Source organism: Furipterus horrens, unplaced genomic scaffold, assembly GCF_987537825.1.
Source record: "Furipterus horrens unplaced genomic scaffold, mFurHor1.1.pri manual_scaffold_7, whole genome shotgun sequence".
Taxonomy (NCBI): domain Eukaryota; kingdom Metazoa; phylum Chordata; class Mammalia; order Chiroptera; family Furipteridae; genus Furipterus; species Furipterus horrens.
Window position 1 is genome coordinate 83,133,090 of NW_028327177.1, and position 26,394 is coordinate 83,159,483.

At 37.2% G+C, this 26,394-nt stretch overlaps 1 protein-coding gene across 1 annotated transcript; it reads right to left on the reverse strand.

Annotated features, from left to right (window-relative positions):
* Positions 1 to 14,301: 14,301 nt before the first annotated feature.
* On the reverse strand, positions 14,302 to 25,747 carry KBTBD8 (kelch repeat and BTB domain containing 8). Its single transcript, XM_090283866.1, has 4 exons — positions 25,688 to 25,747; positions 24,892 to 25,102; positions 20,175 to 21,289; positions 14,302 to 16,491 (listed from the first exon to the last, which is right to left on the reverse strand). Exons 1-4 carry the CDS (start codon positions 25,701 to 25,703, stop codon positions 16,028 to 16,030), a joined length of 1,806 nt encoding a protein of 601 aa, XP_090139992.1. The 5' UTR covers positions 25,704 to 25,747; the 3' UTR covers positions 14,302 to 16,027.
* Positions 25,748 to 26,394: the final 647 nt, after the last annotated feature.

Here is a 26,394-nt window from a genome sequence, read left to right on the forward strand (position 1 = left end):
CCTGGACATCCAGGTGAGGGAGCCTGACAGACTCTATTGTCCCCACACAAACCCAGCTAAAGACATTACAAGAAAACCATTGACCAATATTTTTCATTAGTATATATATAAATCCTGAACAAAATATTAGCAAATCAAATCCAACAATAAATAAAAAGAATTATACATCCAAGTGGGTTCTAGTCATGTAAAACTTATTCACATTTGAAAATTAATCAATGTACTCTATCATATCACAAGCTAAAGAAGAGAAAAGATATTATATAAATTATGTAAAATGTATGAGAAAACCTCGCTGAATTCAGGGAGGGAGGTGCTCACCTAGATAACTTTGGAAATGAGTGGGGCTTGTAAAAGTAACAGAAAGTTACTCTACCTGGTAGTGTACTCTCATTGATAAAGTTGTTTCTTGGGAGTATGGTTAACAATTCTGACACCACTATCTGTGTATACTAGAATTGAACAAGTAATGGATCATGGATCATGGCAGTCAGGTTTCTCACTATTAGAGTGGGAGGTTGCAAATGAGCAAGGAGAAGAGGCTAGAATATTACATGTAGCAAATATTAAAGAGTATTTTTCAGGGAAGTATAGCAACAGTAAAGAGGCAAAGTGAACTGAGGAAATGTAAAATAAATCATTTTGAATGAATCATGAAATTTAAGTTGGGTAAGTTCAGAAAAGGTCCCCATTAGGAACTGATGGATAGTGAGGAAGGTAGTGGGGTCAAGGGATGGGTATCTCATTGAGATAAGAATAATAATAATAGCAGGGTTCTTGAGCAAGTGAGTTTATATTATAGAACGATGACTCGCTGGAGGTTTATTGCATATTTTGTATCATTTTAACGTTTTAAAATACATTATTGAAAAGTAGGAGTAAATATTGAGTATATGGTTACCTAAATCATACTAAACTATTTCCCCTCAGCAGTAAGCAATGTTTACTTTGTAACTTGAAAGTACGTACTTTCTCCTTTCTTTGGGATGGCATCCATATTGACTCACCTATCCTTATATATAAATACAAGAAAATTGGGCTAATACAGGTTACCAAAAGAGGGCAGTAAATCAGCAGACCCATGAGCCAGAAGCCCAATTTTCTAGGTTCTGGGATCTTCTACTAGGAAGACACATGTAGTCAAAACGAAGTGTGGAGAATGAGAATTAAGGACGCATTGACTTGATACATACTAAGCTGGCTGTAGTTAATCCTAACTCCTCATGTTTACTACTGAAAACCATTCAAGTTCTGTTCACCAAAGTTCTAAGCCAAGAACCTTTAGTGCATCCAGGAAGCATGAATGAAGGGAAAATATGATTCCCCCCCCCATTCAAATCCATTAAATAATATTCCAAATTTCACTTCGAAAAACTATCAGGTGTTATTGATATTTACAGAGTTTCTCTGAAGAGTTAGAGATCCTAGATCACTTTTTAATTTTTGTATTTGCACATAATTTTTCAATAAAAACCACAGGCATGAAACCAAGATTTTAAAACGCTAAGTCATTTTAAGTTCACTCAAGAATCAAAATAACAGCCAAGTCAGGAGCAACTTAATAACAGGAATACATTCTGGAGGGGAGGAAGATGACAGAGGATTAGTGGAAGCTGCACTGGCCTCCTTCTGGGACCAGTCTGGAATTTTGGCTTAATTGTGGAGAAAACCTCTAGATGACCAACTGGACACTGGCTGGAGTTAAGCCTTGTAGCTGTGGGTGGGTGGAGGAGGCCACTTCATTTCCATGTGTCTGGTGCAGATCACAGAGGAGATGTGGGTGTGTGGTGAGTGCAGGTTGGGTTCACGCAGGTGGCAGCTGGGGCTGTGGAGAGATGTTTCAGTGCCCCAAGGGTTTTCCTGAATGAAGTGGGGTAGGGACCCCAGGCTGGGCTTGCCTGTGGAGCTGACAGTGAGCCAGGTGGTGTCTGGCAGTGAGAAGTGTAAAATAGCTTTTTTGTTTGTTTTTTCAACCACAGAGGAATGGCTAGAGGCATGGTGAGATTCTTGAGGGGGAGGGCATGCAGGATTGCATTCACACCTGCTTTCACTGGGCCCTGGAAGAGGGAGAGCAAAGTGGACTGGAGATGCTTAGGGAGAGTTTGGGGTGGTGGTGTCAGAGAGAGCTGGGGGAGCAGTGGATGAGACCCCAGTGCTGACTCATCCCTGGTGCTGTGGGAGATATTTATTAAGCAGACCACTCCCCTCCAAATGGCATCAGCCAGAGAGGAAGCAATAGCCCCACCCAAAGAAATTGGTCAGCCCTTCCCCATGGTGCTTAAGTCTGACTGCAGATTACAGAGTAACTAGAGTAAAAGCCCAAAGAGACAGACACAGGCAGTAGATCTCTGATAGTCTTGAACAGGCTGCCTAGATCCAGACTGGGACAAGATCTGACATCACCAGGGGTGGATTCAAAAAAATAGAAAGCGGTAAAAACCAGATACTACAGAGACGAATTCCACTGTGATCTTCTACAGGAATAATTTGTCTTTTGCATATCCTTTCAACATTCATTTCTTGTCCTCCTAGTCTGTGCATTTTAAGTAACCTGTCTTTATATTATAGTTTATTTCAAATCTCATATTGTACTCCTCCCTTTTCTCATCCAATTTTACCATCAGATGTCCTCTTCTTATTTTTGTTTTAAATTCTCTCTTCTCTCTTGCTACGACTTGTTTCCAATCTGCACTCATTACTTCTCACCTCTCGAGCCTCTCCATACCATTTTTCTTGGCATTAGTCACTTCACATTCTTTTTCTTGTCCATAAAATATACTTATTCTCTGTCCAGCTTGATAAATCAGTGCCCATTGAGCATGATATGGTGGTAGTTGTGGCATTTCTACAACTTTACTCATAGATATTTACTATTTTGGTATTTCAAATCTTAAATCTTATTGTCCCCCCTCTTCTATTTGTACTCTATTTGTACTTTCCTAGAGCCCTTTCCTTCTTCTAATTTAAACTTGAATTCTTCCCTAAGTTTGGTTTTCATTCCTCACTCTTAGTATTCCGTCTCCCTCTAGCATCTCAAAATCACTTCCCTTTCCTCCAGACATCTCTTCATCTCTTAAACTTCACTTTCTTTCTTTTTTACCTCTTACTCCCATCCCATCTGTGTTAATCTTAGCTCATAGGTTGTTGATAGTGCTGTGGTGAAACTTTATCTCTCATTCGGTTCCTACTTTTTCTTCTTATTCATCTTCCTTATTTTTTTATGTATTTGTTCTCGCACAGACACACACACACACTATATATATAATTCTGTTTAAACCTAATACTATACATTTCCCCACTTACCTCATTCTGCCTTCTTCCCTCCCTTTTTTATATACAATATAAATTTTACTTTCTTTCTCTCATTGCCTTGTCCCTACTCACTACTTTTATTGCTCCTCCCACACCCCTCTCAAAAATCATCTTTGTTTCAGTTAGTCAACCCTTATTTGTTTTTCCTTTCTTATAATAGTCTTAATCTCTTTACATCCTTACTACTACTGGCTCATTTGCAGCTGAAACGGTGATTGAGGGTGCGGGTTATCTTTGTGGGTGTGGGTTTCTTGCCTGGGATGGTGGTTTTGTTTTAGCAGCAGCTGAACAACAGTTTATAAGATGTGGTCGGTGGAGTGACTCTCAGTCAGCTAGCCACAGGGAAGGACCCACCAAAAAGCAACACAGCAACAACAAAAACAGAAACACAACCAGAAAGCCCAAGTAAATAGCATAAAGGGCATCCCAAAAGCATCAAGTTCAGGAGATCAAGGAGTCTGAATCACTGAATCCCAGAGGACTCCTACGATAGGAGGTCACACCATGAAGGCAGGAAGTCAAAGCAGATCAATCTAAGAAGCAGAAAAACACAAGAAGAGACACCTAAAATAGGAGACAAAGAAACAACACACCATCAAAGGGGAAAAGGGAATTCCCAGAAAGAGTGATAGATGAAATTGAGGAAAGCAAACTATTAGACATGGAATTCAATATAATCGTAATAAGGAAGCTCAATGAGCTCAGCAAGTTCAGAGAAAACTACCAAGAACTACAGGGAAGCTACAAGAAACTTACTGAGAACTACACCAGCATTAAAAAGGACATAGAAATTATCAATGAGAAAGAAGGAAATGAAGAATATAATTTCTGAATTGAAGAACACAGCAGAAGGAATCAAAAGCAGGCTAGATGAAGTAGAGGACTGGTCAGCAAGCTAGATAGAGGACAATGTAGAAAAATATGCCCAGACAGTGCATCAAAATGAAAAAAAGACTGAAAAAGAATGAAGAGGTTTTAAGAAGAGCTGAAAGACAACATGAAATGTGATAATATCCATATCATAGGGATACCAGAGGGAGAAGAAGAGGAGCAAGGGATAGAAAACCTGATTGAAAAAGTAATGCCCGAAAATTTCCTGAACATGATGAGAAAAAAATGTCTTGCAAGTCCAGGAAGCACTGAGGGTTTCAATGAAGATGAACCCAAAGAGGCCCACTCCAAGGCACATCATAATTAAAATGGCAATATTCAAAGATGAAGAAAGAATCCTAAAGGGAGCAAGAGAGAAATAGATAATAACATACAAGGGAGCTGCGATAAGGCTATCAGTGGATTTCTCAACAGAAACACTACAAGCCAGAAGGGAATGATAAAAAATATTCCAAGCAATGAAAAACAAAGGCTTACAACCAAGACTGCTCCACCCAGCAAGGCTCTCTTTCAAAATGGAAGGTGAAATAAGGAGTTTCCAAGACAAAAGAAGGCTAAAAGAATACATTTCCAACAAAACAACATTGCAAGAGATGCTAAAGGGACTGCTTTAAGAAGATGAAGAAAAATATATATAAAGAGAGGGAAGAACACAGGTATAAAAGGAAGAAAATACAATGAATAAGTAGCTACCAATAATAACATTAAAAGTAAATAAATTAAATGCTCCAATCAAAAAACATAGGGATAAGAATAGATAAAAAAAACATGACTCACATATATGCTATCTACAGGAGACCCACCTCAGAACAAAAGATCTATACAAACTGAAAGTGAAGGGATGAAAAAAAGTATTTCAAGCAAATGGACATAAAAAAAAAAAAGCTGTGGTAGCAATACTAATATCAGACAAAATACATTTCACAACAACGGGCATAAAGAGACAAAGAAGGACATTTCATAATACTTAAGGGAACAATCCATCAAAAGGATATAACCTTATAAACATGGGTGCAACGAATAGGAGCACCCAAATATATAAGGAAGATCTTGGAAGACTTCAAGAAGAGTATCAACAGAAACATACTCGTAGTAGGGGACTTTAACACCTCACATCAACAATGGACAGATCTTCCAACCAAAGAACACTAAGGATATTGAGGCATTGAACAACATTCTAGATCAAATGGACTTAATTGATATATACAGAACCTTTCACCCCAAAGAAGAAAAACGTACATTCTTTTCAAGTGCACATGAAACATTTTCAAAGACAGACCACATGATAGGTAAAACAAGCCCATGCAAATTCGAGAAAATTGAAATTATATCAAGCATCTTCTCTCTCAGGTCACAATGGCTTGAAACTGGAAACCAAACTCAAGGAAAAAACTCAAAAACATTCAAATTCATGGATACTGCATAACATGCTATTAAATATGAATGAGTTAACAGTGACATCAAGGAGGAAATCAAAAAGTTTCTGAAAACATGTGATAATGAACACACGACAGCCCAAAACCTATGGGACACAGCAAGGCAGTCCTGAGGAAGAAGTTCATAGCAATACAGACCTACCTGAAAAGGTTAGAAGAATCTGAAATAAAAAATAGAACCCTACAGCTACAAGAACTATAGGAACAACAGCAAACAAAGCCTAGAGCAAGTAGAAGTAAGGAAACAATCAAGATCAGAGCAGAATTAAATGACAGAGACTAAAAAAAACTATTCAAAAGCTCAATAAAGCAAAGAGCTGGTTCTCTGGAGAGATAAATAAAATTGGCAAGCCTTTAACCAGACTCATCAAGAAAAAAAGAGGGACCCAAATAAATAAAATCAGAAATGAAAGAGGAGAAATCACAACAGATACCACAGAAATACAGGATTGTAAGAAATTACTATGAACAGATAAATGACCAGAAATTTGACAACCTGGGTGAAATGGACAAATTTCTAGAAACATATAATCTTCCAAAACTGAATAAAGAAGAAGCAGAAAGCCTGAATAGACTAGTAACAATTAGTGAAATTGAATCAGTAATCAAAACTCCCTTCGAAAACAAAAGCTCTAGACTGGATGGTTTCACAGGTGAATTTTATCAAACATTTAGGGAAGAACTAACTCCTTTCCTTCTCAAAATATTCCAAAAAAGTCTAAGAAGAGGGAAGATTCCCAATCTCTTTCTGTGAGGCCAGTATTATCCTAAATCCAAAACCAGGTAAAGACACAATGAAGAAAGAAAACTACAGGCAAATATCATGGATGAACATAGATGTTAAAATCCTCAATGAAATATTGGTAAACCAGATCCAGAAACGCATTAAAAAGATCATACACCACAATCAAGTGGGATTCATCCCAGGGATGCAAGGATGGTTTAATATTCGTAAATCAATGAACATAATACACCTCATAAACAAAATTAATGACAAAAATCACATTATCATGTCAATAGATTCTAAAAAGCATTTGATAAAGTACAACAACCATTTATGATAAAAACACTCAGCAAAGTGGAAATAGAAGGAGCATACCTCAACAAAATAAAGGCCATATATAAGAAACCTGCAGCCAACATCATACTCAATGGGCAAAATCTGAAAGTATCCCCTAGGATGTCCACTTTCTCCACTTTGATTCAACTTAGTTTTGGAAGTCTAGCCACAGCAGAGGAGAAAAAGAAATAAAGGGCATCCAATTTGAAAAAGATGAAGTAAAACTGTCATTATTGGCAGACATCATGATAGTGTCCATAGAAAACCCTATAGTTTCTGCAAAAAAACTACTCGACCCTATGAGTGAATTTGGCTAAATAGCAGAGTACAAAGTCAATATTCAAACTGAAGGCATTTCTGTACACCAACAATAAAATATCAGATAAAGAAACTAGAAAAAAATTCCATTTATTATAGCAACAAGAGAAACAAAGTACTTAGGAATAAACTTAACTAAGGAGGCAGAAGATTTATACTTGGAAAAATACAGAACACTGGAGAAAGAAATCAAGGAAGATACAAATAAATGGAAGCATATACCATGTTCACGGATAGGAAGAATTAACATCATTAAAATGTCCATACTACCCAAAGCCATTTATAGATTCAACACAATTTTTATTAAAATACCAATCGCATATCTCACAGACCTAAACAAAGATTCAAAAACTCATATGGGACTTCTGGCCAAGATGGAGGCGTAGACAGTCACTCTGAGTCTCCCTCCACAACTAAGAAGGAATAGAACTACCTCAAAACCAGAGACAATGAGAAGTTCCAGAAAACTGAGCTGCATGGAAGACCAACAAACAAAGATATAAACAAGAAATACTCATCCAGACAAGAGGGGCAGAGCCGGGGCGGAGAGAACATGGTGTGCGGCCGCAGTGGCAGCAGCGGCAGGCTGACAGAAAGTGCAGTAACACGTTTTAAAACCTAGGGAGGGACACCTGAGGAGCGCTCCCAGCACTAGACGGACCTCACAGCTCATGGTTCCAGTGCTGGGGAAAATAAAGCCTCATTGCTTCTAACTGTGAAGACCAGAGGTGGTTGTGGCAGAATAAGAAACTGCCGGTCTCTCAGTAGAGTCTGCTTGTGGTTCCCACTCTGGGAACCAGAACCAGGGCAACAGCTAGAGAGGTACCAGTCACATACGGAAGTAGAAGTGCTTGGAAAAAGGGTGAGTGCTGAGAAAGCGGCATGGTTCCCTCTCAGACCCTCCCTCACATACAGTGCCACCACGTGGTGAAACAGGTCACCTATACTGATGAAAACCTAAGACTTCACCTCCTACAATGTAACAGGAGCAACAGCTCTACCTAAGACACAGAGGCAAACAAACACAGGAGCCTGTCAAGATGAAGAGACAGAGAAGTATGGCGCAAAGAGGGATCGGATCAAGGTTTCAGTGGGAGAACTAAGTGATGATGTGATAGCCAACCTAAAAGACAGAGTTCAAAACACTGGTGATAAAGATGCTCACAGGCTTAACAGATATGATTAAGTGGGGTAAACACATAAGGGAAGAAGTGATGGATATGCTAAATGAAACGAAGAAAAATCCGCACAAAACCAATGGTGAAGGGAAGGAAACCGAGATTAATCAATGATTTGGAACATAAGGAAGAAGAAAACAGTCAACCAGTTTAGAATGAGGGAGCAAGAATTGAAAAAAATGAGGAGAGGCTTAGGAACCCTGGGACAACTTTAAACATGCCAACATCTGAATCCTAGGGGTGCCTGAAGGAGAAGAGAAAGATCAAGAATGGAAAATGTCCCAAATTTTGTGAACAAATAGACATACAAGTACAGGAAGCACAGAGAGTCCCAAACATGCTGGACCCAAAGAGGACCACATCAAGACATATCACAATTACAATGCCAAAGGTACGAGATAAAGAGAGAATCTTAAAAGCAGCAAGAGAAAAGCAGAGAGTTTCCTACAAAGGGTTGCCTATAAGACTATCAGCTGATTTCTCAAAAGAAACTTTGCAAGCAAGAAGGGACTGGCAAGAAGTATTCAACATGATGAAAAGCAAGGACTTACAACCAAGATTACTCTATCCAGAAAAGCTCACATTTAGAATGGAAGGGCAGATAAAGTGCTTCCCAGACAAGGTAAAGCTAAAGGAGTTCATTATCACCAAGCCATTATTATATGAAATGTTAAAGAAACTTACTTAAGAAAAAAGATCAACACTATGAACATTAAAGTGACAACAAACTCACAACTATCAACAACTGAATCCAAAAAATAAAAACAAAATCCAACTAAGCAAACCAGAATAGGAACAGAAACATAGATATGGGGATCATTTGGAGGGTTATCAGCTGGGAGGGGGAAGGGGAAGCAATGGGGAAATGGTGCAGAGACTAAGAAGCGTAATTGGTAGGCACTAAATAGACAGGAGGAAGTTAAGAATATTATAGGAAAGGGTGAAGCCAAAGAATTTATATGTACAACCCATTGACATGAACTAAGGGGGGTGGGATTGCTGGACGGGAAGGGGGTCCTGGGCAGAAGGGAGCAAAGGGAAAAGAAAATTAGGACTACTGTACCAACATAATCAATAAAATATACTTAAAGAAAAATTCATATGGAACCAAAAATAGACCCTGAATAGCCTCAGCATTCTTGAGAAAGAAGAACAAAGTAGGAAGAATCACAATACCTGATATCAAATTATATTCCAAGGCCACTGTAATCAAAACAGTCTGGGACAGGCATAAGAATAGATATATAGATCAATGGAACAGAATAGAGAGTCCAGAAAACAAAAATCCAGGCCTCTATGGTCAATTAATACTTGACAAAGGGGGAAGGAGCACAAAATGGAGTGAGAGCTGGACAGGGACATGCAAAAAAATGAAACTAGGGCAACAACTTACACAATACACCAGAATAAACTCAAGATAAATCAAAGACTTCAATGTAAGCTGACCCCATAAAAAGTCCTAGAGAAAACATAGGCAGTAAATTCTCAGGTATCCCACGCATCAATATTTTTGCTGATACATCTCCCAGGGCAAGGGAAATATAGAAAAGAATAAACAAATGGGACTACATCAAACTAAAAAGTTTCAGCTCAGCAAAAGAAAACATCAGCAAGATGAAAAGGGAACCAACCGTGTGGGATAATATACTTGTCAATGATACCTCAGAAAATGTTTGATCTCCAAAATATACAAAGAACTTACATGACTCAACACCAAGAAGACAGACAATCCAATTAAATGGGCATAGGACTTGAACAGACACTTCTCCAAGAAGGACATACAGAGGGCCCATAGGCACATGAAAGAATGCTCAAGCATCAGAGAGATGAAAATTAAAACCACAATGAGATACCACCTCACACCAGACAGAATGGCCACAATATACAAATCAACAAACAAGTCCTGGTGAGGATGTGGAGAAAAAGGAACCCTAGTGCACTGTTGGTGGGATTGCAGGCTGGTGCAGCTACTGTGGAAAACAGAATGAATTTACTCAAAAACCTAAAAATAGAACTGCCTTTTGATCTAGTGATTCCATTCCTAGGATTATACCCAAAGAATCCTGAAACATCAATTCAAAAGAACCTATGGACTCCTATATACATAGCAGCACTATTTACAATAGTCAAGTGCTGGAAACAGCCTAAGTGCCCATCAGTGGATGAGTAGATCAAAAACTGTGGTACATTTACACAATGGAATACTATGCAGCAGAAAGACAGAAGGAACTCCTACCTTTGGGGACAACATGGATGGAACTAGAGAGTATTATGCTTAGTAAAATAAGCCAGGCAGTGAAAGATAAAAACCATTTGATCTCACCTAATACAGCAAACTAATGAACAGAACAAATTAACATACAAAATAGAACCAGAGGCATGTGAACAAGGAACAGACTGATAGTAACCAGAGTGGAGTGGGGAGGGGGGAAAGGGGAAAAAGAAGGGGAACTAGAATAAATTACACATTGACATCAACATTTAAATGGGGATGGACTGTAGGAGGGGGAGAAGGGGGCAGGGCAGTGGAGACCAATGGGGGAAAAATGGGACAGCTGTAATTTTTTAAAAAACAATAGAAAAATAAAGAAACAATAATATGAATACATTCTGAGAAATGCATTGTCGTGGTAACATCGGAGTGCACTTACACAAGCCTAGGTGGTATAGCCTGCTACACACCTAAGATATATGATATAGTCTGTTGCTTCTAGGCTACAAACTTGTACAGCATGTAACTGTACAAAATAATACTAGGTTAAATCAAGCACAAAAGAAAATGATGCAATACAGAGACATGTAAACACGAGATGAATGAGGCTGCTGCTGGTGTAATGGCATACTATGTTACAACAAACTTTTTTAATAGTAGAGTACACTCTAAAATAACCATAAAATTATTGTAGCAAATACATAAAGCAGTAACACAATCATTTATCAAGTACTATGTATTTCCTTGTACATAATTGTATGTGCTATACTTTTATATGCCTGGCATCACAGTAGGTTTATACCAGCATCACCACAAACATGTCAGTAATGTGTTGTGCTATGATATCACAACAGCTATGTCACTAGGCAATAGGAATTTTTCAGCTCCATTATAACCTTATGTGACCACTGTTGTATGAGCAGTCCATTGATGACCAAGACATCATTATGACTCTAGTCTAAATCATAATTTCTCGTCTTTATTTTTTGTTTTTCCTCAACTTATTTGAGTGAAAGAACTCATAACGATGATATATTAGCATAATGATGGTGGGTGGGTGCATGTGGGTTGACAACGGGAAACTATTTTCTTACCTCATCTACTCCCTCACTGAGAATTAATCAGTTACAAACAAACTACAGTAGTCATTTAAAATAATAGTGTAGAGGAAAATGTGGGACTCAAAAAAGGCAATTATTAGACACAAAATACAGAGCATCTATCTTTTCTATCATTTTGTTTGGAACTAACATAGCATGTAGGAACTAGGTTAAGGTTAAAATTGGAAACTGGGATCTAATCCCAGGTGAGCCCCCTTCAGCAATTCACTTGGTCTTTGTGTTTCTTAGCTGACAAATAGATAATAGTACTGATACTATCACTTTTCAGGTTGCTTTAAGACTTCACTGAAAATTCATTTCTTTGTGTAAACATTTATTGAGTGCCTAATATGTCTTAGGCATTGATCTGAGGTACATAATGAATAAAACAAAGTTCTTGCCTTCACGGAACTTACATCTCAATGGGGGAAGACTTATGAAGAATAAAGCAAGAAAAAACAAGTGGTATGGGTGGGGGCTGAGTCTGCAGAAAAGTGTTTTATTTTACATAAGGTGGTCAGAAAAGCCTCTCTGGAATTCAATAGAAACTTGAATAAAGTGAGTTGTCAGGTCTTTCTTGGAAAAACACACAAGTGTAAGGCTCTGATGTTAGAAAGGCTTGGCATGTTTAAGGAACAGCAGTGTTGCTGGATTAGAATGAGCTGGTAGAATGGCAATGAGGTCCAAGAGGTGTAGATCGTGTAAGAAAGGAGTCTGGTTCTTATACAAAGGCAAATGGGAAGCCATTGGAGGGGTTTGAGTAGAAGAGGGACATAATCCAACTCATGTTTCAACAGGACCACTCTGCCTACTATGTGGAGAACAGAATCGATTACTAGGGGTCAAAGGAGATAAAAGGAAGACCAGGCAATGTAGTCAAGCAGACAAATTAAGCTAGTTTAGACTACATGATAGTGGAGCACATGGTAATTGGTCAGAATCTGGGTATATTTTGAAAGAAGAGGCAATAGGGTTTTCTGATGAATTTGGATTATAAGTGTGAGAGAGAGGAGTGGAATATTAAGAATTTAGGTCAGAACAAATGGAACAAAGAAGTTAGTGATACAGGTGAGTTTACTCTAGAATTTAAAGGCATTATATAAGGTGACACAGAGAAGGAAAACTCTGACTCCAAAAAACCTCCGCTGCCTTGCGGCATACCTCTTCAGGGGAAAGGCTAAGGGAGTAAACCCCGACAGAAAATCTGGAGCCGGAGTCCCTAAGGCGGTTTGACGTTGTACTCAACACCAGCAACTCCTGCGGCGCACCTGAAGCCAAGCTGTATTGACTCCGTCTTTCCCTTGGACCCTTCAGCTGCGAAGAGAGGGGGGGTCTGCTGCATGGGCAACAGCAGACCCTCCATATCACCCTGCCCAGGCTCTGTAGCTTCAGTTTCACTGGAGAGGACACTCCAGCGTCATCGCAAGATGTCGATTCAACACGGGAGGAGACAGATACCGTGTCACTCCCGAGTCGGACTGCACAGCCATTCTCGGCAGTGCAGATAGACTCTTAAGAAGCTACACCATCGTCTCTCGAGACGGACGGCTGCCGACGACGACGATGACGATATAAGGTGACATTAACCAGTTCATTTTGTCCCAGAAGACATACATTTGATAGATTAAAATTTCATTCTAGTCCACCCTGACTTAAGGTATTTCATGATTTTCACCAAATATTCATTCTGCAAATTCACTAGTCAGAGGTCAGTTAAAAACAATGGAAATTTTCAATCAGAAAATGTTTTTATTATAAAAAACAATGCCATCAGGTAAAAATGCAAAACACTGTGCAATTATGGCAAAATGTTTTAAAATATCTACACATTTGCCCCCAAAGGACTACAGTACTTACTACACACCTGAGCACTTAACATTGAATGACATTTTAAACTGCTTCACACAGAAAATCTGATTTCTTGCAGATCACTCCTACTTTTTCTCATGCACCAATGAGATGAGCTTGATGCTCAGACATCAATTTTGCAGGATATAAGAAAACAAAAGATGGAAACTAAAGAATACAATTAAAACTTTCCTATAATATAGTTATATGAAGTCCAGTTTTCAATGTCATATATATATATATATATATATATAGGAAAGTGCTACATACATTCTTCAAATGCAAAAACAAGGTTAAAGTGGGATCACCATATTTTAGACCTTTATTTTAATTCTGATGTCCCCATTATGCATTTTACTTATATTCTCAACATACTATGCAAATGTATCTTAACTATCTGAACAATATATCCATACATATTACTCATCTTAGTTTTCCAGGGCTTCTTAAATCATTTAAAAAGTGGCAAAGTACCCCAGCTATATTATTTAAACAAATAGTTCTTCATACAAAATTCAATATACATTCTACACCCATAGCAAATTCTAAACCTTGGGTTTAACACACTATACTTTTATCACACCCTCAATATAAATTGTTATAGCAAAAGGACCAACTGTTGTGCAGATCAACAGAAAAATATATATATACTGTGGAATTAACCACAGCATGTTGTACTCATATGTCACACAGCACATGTAAATTACTAACTCAGTGTTTCATATTATGTTTTCAAGTACACGTTTTTCCTTAATAAATACAGAAGATTGTCAAAAAGCACCAGGAAATCCAATATTCAACAAAGCTTTCAAAAATAAATTACATAAACATCTCTTGCAAAAAGTTATGTTTTTTCCTCCCTTCTGCAATTCAACACTATAAAGACACTTCAAAAAAGTCACAGAAATAGCCCCCAAACAGCATGAAGGTAAAGAGAAGGAAAAACTGAGAAGAGAAAAAAAGTTTATTGGTTGACAAAGTATAAAGAGATTATCAAATCCAGTAAGAAAAAAACCCACATATCTAGCTTCAGAAGACTAGACTTTAAAATGTTAATTCTATAAATCCTGTCTACTTTGAATTATTCTTCAGAAAACATTTCCTACTGTAGAGGTCTAAGACAAGCAATTTGGGAAGTTTCTAAAAAATGAGGTATGTCATGCAAAGAGGCAATGTTTTAAATTTGTTTCACAGTGTCACACCACAACTTGTGCAAGAATTTCTAATTAAAACCATGCCAATTTCTTTTAAGAAAATCAAAATGTTCTACTTGAGGACTCTGGCCTATACTTATATTCTTTTCTGATTACTCTAGGCATAGTAAAAAATAAGTTACTGATTAAAATATCTACCTAAGATATTACAAATGAGTTGGTTTGTCTTTTATGTGAATTGTTAGAAATTCATCAGTTAAACATGAAATATGATTAAGTACCTATTATGCTATAGTTCTACTCGCTCACTCTTTCCTTCTCAATCATCTTCAGCTAGAACAAGGTTTTTCAACGTGAAACTATTTATTACTATTAAGTGCAAAACTTTTTTAAAATGAGGTTTTAATTGTCACATGTAACTTAAAAGCCATTAAATTCAACCACTGCAGGAGTTTTCTTTCTGCAAAACAGAATTTTAAAAGTAGGCATAAAATTTCACATTATGCTCTGTACAGAACAGAAATAAGTTACCTTTCATTGTACTGATAAAGACTAGACAAGTAGAGGATGGAAAAGGTCAGGCAACAAAATGGCCCATGTTAGTGCAAACTATGTTTAATGTTCTCACTATTCTAAGACTCAGTCCAGTTAGACCAATAACTGGCCATATCTTGCTATTAGGTAAGTAGAGAATCTAATAAAATCACAAGAGTTCAACAGGCAAAGTATGATGGCCACAAAACTAACATACTAACTTGAAAGGTAGGCAGAGGCTCAATTTAAATCTACCTAGCTATACCCATGTATTAACGTATACTAGCACCAGCCACCTATGAATGAGCCCTTTTCGGGATTTTTAAATGAGACAGTGTTAGCACTTGAAAAAGTTATCAACAGAAAACAGCTACTTTAAAACTTTAGCTTAATTTATATAGGAAATATGAAACAATCAAAGCTTTGAGATGATTTTTTATACAAGTTGTTTCCAATCTACTCTAATAGATAACATTTAAATCTCAGTACACTTGAAAATAGTACATAAATATATATATATATATATATATATATATATTAATAATGGGAATCTAAGTTAGTGCTTCTCTGTGTTGGAGAGGTCACAGCTAAAGTCCTAGTGATATTGCCTCATATTTTTACCCGTATTTAAAATAAAAAATTACATCAAACTAGTTTGGATGTTTCTAACCAATAACCTAACTGTTCTAATAAGTGCATAGTTATTAATTCTTCTGGTATCTCAGAGACTATTTATCACAAAATTCCAGAATGAAAATGATTGTTTTTATACCAGAAAAAAAATGATAATTGCACTTTGTTACCTCTTGCTTACTGAAATGAAAACATCACAATGATGAAGATCTCCCTCCCTATACTGTAATCTTTAAGAGCCCCAATTTCACGTACAAACTCTCTCAGCTTTCTTAAATACTGACAACACTTCTGTGTCATTGAAAGTTTCTTCAAGCACTACATGTCAGTGAGCTCACTAAGGCATGCTACTCAAAGTACTTTCTGAAGACACTGAGGGTAGAGTTTAGCAACAGCACATTCAAAATGCCGGCCAAGGTCCCAGAGTCGATCTGGGGTCTCATACACTTTCATCCATTGGTCAGTGATGTCATCATATTGGTAAAGGGAATTTTTTCTGCTGGTTCTGAAGACATGTTCTTCAACGGTCACTTGAGTGGCTCGAACAAATAAATGAAGTTTATTCTGGAAAAGTACCAGTTTAAGATATGGATTTATAGACTCATCACATGGAAAGTCCTTCTTACGAGTCCATTTATTTAGCTCAATGTCATAGGCTTCTACAGTAAACATGCGCTGATGATTTCCACAGGTTCCAGCTATGTAATAGATAGAGTCTTTGTATACAGCCGCTAAGCCCTGGATTCTAGGCACAGTCATAGGGGTTAAAAAACCCCAGTAGTCTTTTTGAGGCTCATAGAAGAGGAAAAATTCTCCTAAAAAAAGAGAAGAAAAAAATAAAACAAAACAAGAATAGGTACGTTTACATGTCTTTTGGTTGTACGTTGAAGACTAAAGAACATAATTTTTCAAATATTTCACTTTCTAAAATCTTGCTTTTATAATCTCCAGATACATTAATTATAAAATAGCTTAAAACATCTTTGTTCCATGGCACAACATAACGCATATTATAGTCAACCTGAATTGGGGGTGTTCATAATGGGGAAAGGTGAGGAGTCACTTTGGCTTGATGGTGGAATAATATGAAACTTGGTTTCATTTCTTCCATCCAATTGTGTATGTCAGAAAATTTATTTTAAGACAGCATTAAAAAAAGCATTAATACTAATGATTAGCCAGTGAGACCAAAGTACATATATAGCTTCATTATGAATAAGCCACTATAAATTTATGTGGTAATTATTTAATTAGAAGACAGTATATGGAATTGTTCAGATTTGTGTCTATAATACTTATGTATTTTAGTGTTTTCTTAATGTAAAGACAAACATTCAGGAGGTACACAACCAGTTTATGGAGTTGATTTTGAGTCAGTTTTAATTGTATTTTAACAATAAAAGGGTGTTCTGAGTCAGACTGCCAATATAAAAATGTTGAAAAGAATTAAACTAGTGCAGAATTATAAGAGTTTGGCTAATTATAACATTTCTAAAAAATCTTGATATAAAAAAAATCTACTCTTATGAACAGATTAAACGATATGACAATAGCCACAGACAGTACAATGTAAGTTTCTGATTATTCATGTCAAGTTTATTTATATAAAGAGGCTTTGTTTAGATTAGCAATACCTACTTCTAAATTGAGCTTCTCCTTGAAAACTGTTTTGGAACTAGGTTTACTCTTACCTACAAATTTAACCACCTGCTTAATAGTGATGCTGTAATTTCAAATTTTCTTAAAATAGCTTGTTAAATTACCAGCTTTTGCTTGCACATCACCTGCCTTTAAATGATGAAATTGTAACAGGATTCTTAGTAAAGGTAGGAATTAAAACTTCCTAATGTGTACTACCTACCTCTCTACAAATTTCTTATGGAGAGAAAGATAATATATTTAAAAAGTTGATTTTAAATATCTAAAATCACTTTAATAAATTAAAAGCAATGATGGTCAGCCCTGGCTGGGGAGCTCACTTAGAGTATCTTTCTATATGCCAAGGTTGCAGGTCGATCCCCGATTAGGGCACATACAAGAATTAGCCAATGGATGTAACAAAAATCAATGTTTCTCTCTGTGTGTCTCTCTCCCTTCCTCTCTCTCTCTCTCAAAATTAATAAAAATTAAAATAAAATAAATGAAAATAAAAGCTATGATAGGGAATTAAGAAAACCCTCAGAGCATCAGATTCCTTTTATATAAAATACAACCTTGAGTTAAACAATGTTCATTCTATTAATTCAATGCTACTTTGCTTTAGTATTTATGTTAATATGTAACCTTTCCCTTCCAAATGAGTCTTACAATAAATTCTATGCCTATCAATTAACTGGTCAGCCAGTAAGTCCAAAATATATGTAAAGAGAGCTTCATTGCATTGGATGATTTAACCTGTCCAACCATACCTGATAATTTTATATCCATTCTTATATACCATTTTTCAGTAAGATCAACAAACCTAAATCATGCCCATGATTCTATTCAACTAAAATATGGCACTAGATAGTACTAATCCTTCTGGAAAACTAACTTTTACTGAACTTCAAACATATGGGCTCAGGCTATCCTAGGAAATTTTAAGTCAAATAAAGGATTAGAGAAAAGAACCAAATTTAAAGGGAACAATAGCATAAGAACTAAAAACTCATGTGTATCTCTACACAGAAGTTGCCCCTTTATTCTTTCTTTATTATATTGGGTTGACCAAAAAGTCCATTATGTTTATTCCATAAAATAAAAGACACACTTTTCATTTTCACCAATAACTTTATAGATTTGGGTATTTTGAGTATGTCAGCTATCTCCCACTATTGGTTGCTAGTGGGTAGAGGCTAGGGGTGCATCCTCCAATGTATAAGATAGCCCTACAGCAAAGAATTTTTTGGCCAAAATGTCAATAGTACAAAGAAACTTTGGGAACCATTTTTGACATGTTTGATCAGTCACAGAAGCTTCTCCATTCACTGCACAAATCTTTTTTTTTTTTTGTATTTCAGTTGCATTTTTACCATTCTTGAAATAATAAAGCATAATATGCCAAAAATGTTGCATATTTTCTTCCTTCTTTACTATTAAAGTGGATGCATTAAAAATTCAACAATTTTGATTCTTTTTAAAATGCATGCTGACAATGACAGCTGTCACAATACAATCTAACAGAATTGTTTCTAATGATTTTAAAGACAACTAAACACTACTAGAGCAATCATAGAGAAAAACATAATGGACTTTTTGGCCAACCCAGTAGTAGTAGATGAGGAAAACATTTATATGGAAGCAATTAAGAAACACAGAAGAGAAATATGGATGTTGATTATTATTGACATTACATTCAACATTCAAACAACTAAAATATGTAAAAATCAAACACAAGGAAAACATTAGTTATCTCACATCAGAACCTTGGAGCAAATGTCTTATTTATTCTCATAGAGTCACTTTTTCTACTTCTGTATCATTTAAAATCTTTTAAAAAGCTAAGTATATTAAATATTTCCTCTTATCTGGTAAAAGTACAAGAAAGGTAATATCTCAAAGTTCTCCAGTAAAAAATATCAAAAACAATGTATTATAGAAGGCAACATAAACAGCAGTGAAATTAAAATCGGAAGGCTGGAGAGCCCGAGAGCGAGAAGGACTTAAAGGGGCAAGTACCACGCGAGCAGCTCTTTTTCGGACTGAGGAGAGTAGACGCACGGGAGAGTATTCTAGTTTGGTTTGAGTTTCTACTTTCTAAATAAATGCTGAGAAAAAAAAAAATCGGAAGGCTGTCACTTCAAACTCTCCGTAATCATTTTGTAACCTTTGCAATCATATAGCTTATACAGAATTTTAGGTAATTGATTAGTATGAATTTCATTAATGTTTTTTTTTCTCAGAAAAGCAGTTGCTATAACATCTTTTGATTATATATTATTAAAGAGGAAAAAAACATCATGCATAAACCTTGCTCTCTTGTTTAAAGTCTTTTAAAACAGCTCTGAAATAGTTCTCCAAAAATACTAAACTATTACTCAATTAAAAATGCTTTCAAAAATACTAATTCCACATGATGTCAAAACACATATAAGAACATAAACTTACAGAATTATTTTAGTAACAAAAATATCTGCTTTAAAATTTTTTTTATTTAATTTTCATTTATTTTTAGAGAGAGAGAAAGGGTGGGAGAAAGGGAGGGAAACATCAATCAGTTGCCTCACACATGCCCACTGGGGACTGGGCAGCAAACCTGACTGGGAATCGAACCCATGAGCTCTCGATCTGCAAGACAATACCCAATCAACTGAGCCACACCTGTTAGGGCTGCCTTTTTAGATTTCAAAGTTTATTTTCTTTATAGGTCCTTTAAAGAACAGACTGTTTCACCAAAGTTTATGATAAGAAAGCCCTAGGTATTCCTCAATTAACAGGAACAAACACCTGTTTTAATATAAGTAAAACACAGTTTGACCTGTTACCCTTTCAGGAAGAACTAAATCACTCAGGCACCTACCCTGTAAAACATAGATCTTCTCTTTGTACTCCACAGCATTATGAAACTCCATTGCAACAGGCATTGCACAAACAGTGGTCCAACAATTTTCTCTGCTGTCATAGCACTCCACAGATTTTAGTGAGTTTCTCCCATCACCTTCATAAACACGCCCTCCAATTGCATACATCTTACCACAGCAATACACCAGTTTGCAGCCAATTCTAGCACGAAGCAATGATGGTTTGGATAGCCACCTATTGGTGGAATGATCATACATCCAGAAATCATTTTCTGCCTTATGGTCGATGGAAACCTCGCTGCTGCTTGGCCTGTATCCTCCTGCAATGTAAATGTCATTATCTGGTGATATAAGAATCCCAACTTCTCTTAGATCATTTGGTGGTTTGCATAATTTAAACACTCTTCCTGTGACTATATCTAGACAAGGCACTGTTTGCTTCTTTCCTGAGTGTTTGTGGGCAGCGTCAAAACATATGATCATTTCAGATGCAGTCATTCCAAGTCTCTGTGTACAGTCATTAGTATTGGATGGTCCCTTCTCTACATAGCTTTTGGCTATAGCCTGTGCAAACTGAGGTGGAATTTTCTCTATAAAGGTATCTTCCATCAGAGGAAAACGTATGCATTTGGCAAAAATTTCTGGAAGGTGCGCTTCTCTTTCATTCTGTTCATGCTCAAACCACCTTATAATACTTTCATAGACATGCTCCTCTCGGTCTACGTTTAAGTCATCACTGTCTAGTATACTTATCAGTTGGTCTTTTGTCAACTGGAGGAACTCTTGTTCTTTGGTGACACATAGAAACTTTTTACGAATGTATTCTTTTGATCGATCTCTGAGTTCCTGATGACCATAATGATCAGCAAAGATGAAGACCCCAATAGAATTTTGTGGGTCCAAATGACTGATCATATACTTAGCACATTGGTCTTGGATGGAAGGAATCTGGAAGATGCTAGCTGCAGTAAACAAGGCTTGAACATTGGCCTCTGTCAGAACAACTCTGGAGGTGTAGGCATACTTCAACACTAAATCCATCGATTCAGCTTCAACACCAACTATTCGAACTTCTTTTTGAGAACTTTCTGTAAGGCCACTAGTGAACATGGATCTATGAAGGAAAGAGTACTTAATATTATATGTGTCCTATAAATAAAAATTATGGTGGCAAATATTTAAAACTATAAATTTACCACAAAGATAATCTTTGAAACTGAAAAATACTTCCTAATGTGTCTCTCAATCTTCTGAATGGGGATAAAAGTTGCTTATCTAGTAGAAGGATTTAATCAGACCAATCTCAAAAACCTCATTATCAGGACCTGTCCCCTTTGTGCCAACTCTGAAAAAAGGGGAGCACACCTAATTAAAGCACACCAAAAGGGGGCATGGAATATTCCAGGACACATTATTTTCCTTAGAGGCCCTATCCAGGCTTTTTGGTCAAGTTGCCTTAGGGACTTGAGATCTTAAATCACCAGGCCAGTCAAAAAATTTAGAATACCCATAGGGTGTTAATGTGATACATTAGCATATAGAAACTGTCTAATAAAACTTTCTATGTCTCAGTGGAAATATACAAAGCAACTCCTGCCCAAAATATATCTTTAAATTTGTCATCTTAGAAAAACAAACTGTTATTCATAAATTCTTATTCTCTACGTACTCCTATTTAAAATTATCTTATGAATGCTTCCTTATTCACTATCAGGAATATAAAAACCATCACTTCACTTATTATTGGACATTTTGAAAATCTTTGCTTAAAGAAGTATGCTTAATATTCTCTAAGTTGTCATATTTTACCTGTTAATATCTGTGTATGAATAAAGATTATGGTAGGCTGATTATAATGCTTACTTCTAAATAAAGGTTATGAGTTAACTTATTCTTTGAAGATAATGATTTTTAAATCCCAAACTATTCCCTTTAAGATGAAGCTTTTTTAAAAAAGTAAAATATCTGCAATTATGGGCCTTTCTTGGCCCAAATGTTAAGTAGCCAAAGCCTGGCTCTTTATTTAAGTATTCATTATTTACAAACATTATTTGCATTTCTTATCCTCCTTTAAGGTTTCTTTCAAGGCTGCTCTTAAAATTAAAACAAAGGTCAAATCAAAAGCTCTTTTACAAGCCTTTTTGTAAAGCAGCTGTGTGTCCTAGAATGCTTACTATATGTCTGTTGAAGAAATTGGCCTAACATTGGTACTAAGGTTAGTTAACTGAACAGATCCAGACCCCTCCTGTCTTAATTTTAAGTGTTACACTATGAAAAATATCCTTAAATAGGAAGATTTCCAGCCACTTTTGAAGTCTCCATCAAATTAATTTAATATTCTGAGAAATACTGGAGATACACAAGGTATCACAAGGACCCAGCTGGCTGCCTGTGTTAACCACCTTCGAGTCCTATTTTTACTTCTGCAATGTAAATTTTAAGTTTAATATCACACAGGCTTTTTCTGATGACTGAAAACTAGATGTTCCAATGTATGAGCTGGGTTTTCAATTCAAGTACTGAAAAACTTAACAATACAGTTACCAATTAAAAAGAAAAATAAAGCCCTTCATTAGGCACAGATTAATTCCCAAAGGAGAACGTTGCCACATATCCCTTTAACATGGGAACTACTACTGACCTGAATAGGTTGGTCTCACACACAGGAACAGTATGACATCTGATGAGTTCTCTTCTGTACTAATGGGTTCTTTATGTAAATTCTATATAAAGTGGGAACATGTCCTCACACAAAACCCTGAGCAGCAAAACATTTGTAACAATATAGATTTTAATTTTGACAAGTACAGGGGTCATGAAAATGCCATGCCAGATTCCACACTATTCTAATTTTTCCACCAGTGATGCAAGACTTAGAAACTATTAAGTACAACTTTCTAAGTCTCACATAAAGAACAGCACCGTGCCAAGAAACTTCTGTACAAAAACTACAAGCAAGAGATAAAACCTTAATCCTCAAGTTTTCTAGCCAAATATCTTCATTTGAATACATGCATCTAATTTTGTAGAAATTAGGAAAATCTATTATAGCATACTTCTTTTAAAGTGATTTGATTAGTTCTTCAAAACTAATTTTAATTAAGTATGGCATTTAATGATATAAGATAGAGCATAACATTTCAGTAAGATACAAACATTTTCATTTTAAAGTTTCAATGTTGTTTTTTTTTTGACTATTCAAATTTTATATAATAAAAACTTCTGAAAGACAACTTTAAGGAGGATCCATACATACTCTTGTTCCTTAAAAGTCATATAGTGATTAAGAGCCCTGGTATTGAAATCAAATCCAACCTCTACCACTTACTAGTTAGATGATTTAGACCAGCCACTTAATTTCCCCCAGTCTCAGGTTTTTTTCATGTGTAGAATGAGAATAACAATTGTGCAGACACATAAAGCAATATATGCAAAGTAAGCTTAGCCCAGAACTTGATAATAGTTAATTATGATGTATATTTAAACACATAAATGACCTAACCATATCTAACAGTTCATATAAATGAATCTCATCAGCAGTTTCTATTACTAGGTCAAACTTCCTATCTTTTCTATACTATATGAGTTTCTTCTTTTTCTTTTCCAGCTTGCTGCCTTGTAATGGTTAATACTTAACAGTCCAATGACCTACGCTAGCAAGTCTAAATGGTTACATCACAAGCAACAGACTGAAGTGACTATATTTAACTCAGAATTCTGAGAAATAGGAACCAGAAACTACTGTCTGGAACACTACTACACTGCTATGTCCTATAAAGGTAAACACCTTCAAAAGGAAAAAAGCACACTTAAGAGTATGGTTGAGAAAATTATTTCCTGTCATTCATACACCATTAATGTACATTGAAAGGCTTAAAAAAAATGAGCACTTGAAATAAAAGAACTTAAATTAAAACAGGAAGCTGCCTTTATCACTGATGTTTTCTTAAGAGTATGAACTTATTTTTCAGACTCAGTTTTAAAATTTCACTTTTCAAAAATTTATGATAATCAAAGATGAATATAAGTGAAAGACAACTTAGCTTTAAAAATGCTTCTGGAAATCTTGGAAAAATCACGAGTCTGGGGCATAAGGTACATAGAAAACGATATTTCGTTTATTTTTATTTCACTGCTTTTATTCCCATGGCATTAAAACAATCTATTAACAGTAATTTGTTTTAAACTGTAAAACAGTCACATGCACTAAAGAAATATGCATCATGGATAAATTTTTGGAACAAATTCTACATCAGCATTGTCCAATAAAATTTCCAGCGATAGAAATGCTCCATATCTGGGCTGTGCAGTGTGGCTACTGAGCACTTTAAATGTGGTTAGTGTGCCTGAGGAACTGAATTTTTAATTTGTTTAATTTTCAATAAAGTTTCAATGCCACACGTGGCTAGTGGCTGCCATACTGGACAGCACAGTTCTAGATTTTCTGGTCATTTATCTGAAACAAACAAACATATTTACTAACTTAAAAAAACAAGCACCTGAATTCTAGAAGAATCCGACAAGTTAAAACAAGAAGGAAAAACAAAACAAAATAAAACAAAACGTAGGGCCCGTTACCTATTTTCAGGAAACAAACTCATTGGTTTCATTCATTGTAGCATGTCAGCATTGTAATCAAATGGCCAATGGTGAGGGAGAAAGGGAACTCGGTGCGGATATCGCGGGTATCACCACAAGTCTCTACCACCATCATACCTGAAGTAAGGGCTGATTGCAGCAAGAACGTTTCTATGACAGGAAAATGTTTTCCCGTGATCCACTTCCACTACAATGTCTGTCAACTGTCCTTCATCGTACATTGTTTTGAGTTGCTTAAGAATACTGCAAGCATGGAAGGGGTCCATGGCATCTCTGGTTGTGTCTGAAGATGGAATTCCATTCGGTGTTGGGGAAGACTTATTTAAATCTAGGAGAAAAATCGTACAACCAAGAAGTTCGGAGCCAGTTACGGCGTCGCGGATTTTTTGTTTTGTTTTTGTCTGCTTGGCTTGTTTTTTTTTCCCGTACGAAAATACACGGATGCATATATACACCACCAAATGGGACCGCGAGGGAGGATGTGGGAGAGCGAGCTGCGATGCAACTTCACACACCAGCCTGCTTCTCCGGGAGCCCGGCGAGCCCGATGCCCGTGCTCGCCGAGGGTCCGTGCGGACAGACAAGGCGAAGTGTCTCTGGGGACTCCGCCGACAGCCGGAACGTCCCAGCCGAGAGCCGAGGGCAGGAGGGACGCGCAAGGTATAGCGGCCGCCGGTACTCCTTTAACCGCCTCCCGAAAAGTCGGTACTGCGGCGGGTACCGGGCTTCCCTATCCTGGTCCGGCCGGACAGCCCACCGCCCTCCACGCCATCCATCCTCCCTCCCCTCATCCCTCATCACCTCTCCATCTTTCTCTTCGGCTCTTCATCGCCACCTCCACAGCTCGCAGCATGAGCTTGGCCCCCGGCCCACCTCCCCCGCAACGCACCTCCCTAGGCACGATACGACCCACCTGCCGACGCGGCCATTTCTCCACGGGGCCCCGGCTCCAGCTATTTGAAGAGGAAATGTCATTTCACTTCACTGTCTCCCGGTTCCGGCTCTTCTAAGCTTCTCCTAGCCAATGGGAAGGCCTATGCATGCAGCTCCACCCATAGCCTTCGAATTCCTGGCGTTGATTGGTTAGAATGTGCGCAAGGCGCCTCGGGAAACGTAGTTTTATTGCCCCCGCTCCCGCGTGGTCCCGGTTGGGTGGAGGCCAAAACTGGGGATTCCTATTGGCTCGTTCTGGAGTAGGTGGAGAGCGGGGCGGTTGCCAGCCCCTGTCTGTGAGGCGTCCAGTGCCGGCAGGAGAGGTAGTCTCCTGTTGAGGAGAGCTGTCATACTGAGGGCCTGTTGTTGGGGAAGCTCTTGAAGGGCAAATTTCTCCATTATAGGCCTCCCTCAGGCGCCCGACTCTTTTTTTTTTTTTTTTTTTTTTTTAATTAATCTTTTTCTTCCGTAAACCTCCTGCCAGTGACTAGCTTCCGGTATGAAAGCAGGCTGTGAAACCAAAGAATTTTGGAAATGGACAAGAGGGCTGTTGTCCAAAAATGCAGAGGAAATCTGACACCCCACCCTGAAGAAAAATATCAGGAGGCCCAAAAGCAACCCATCTCAGATGAGTAACCTGTGACACTCAATTGAAATAGCATCGCCTTGGCCGAGTGCTCGGTTTCC

Excerpts from the sequence above, each read along its gene's own strand:
- KBTBD8 (XM_090283866.1), bottom strand. Across the intron at positions 21,290-24,891 it reads GCAATCAGCCCTTACTTCAG|ATCCATGTTCACTAGTGGCC; the intron begins GTATGATGGTGG and ends TTTCCTTCATAG. Across the intron at positions 16,492-20,174 it reads GAAGATCTATGTTTTACAGG|GAGAATTTTTCCTCTTCTAT; the intron begins GTAGGTGCCTGA and ends CTCTTTTTTTAG.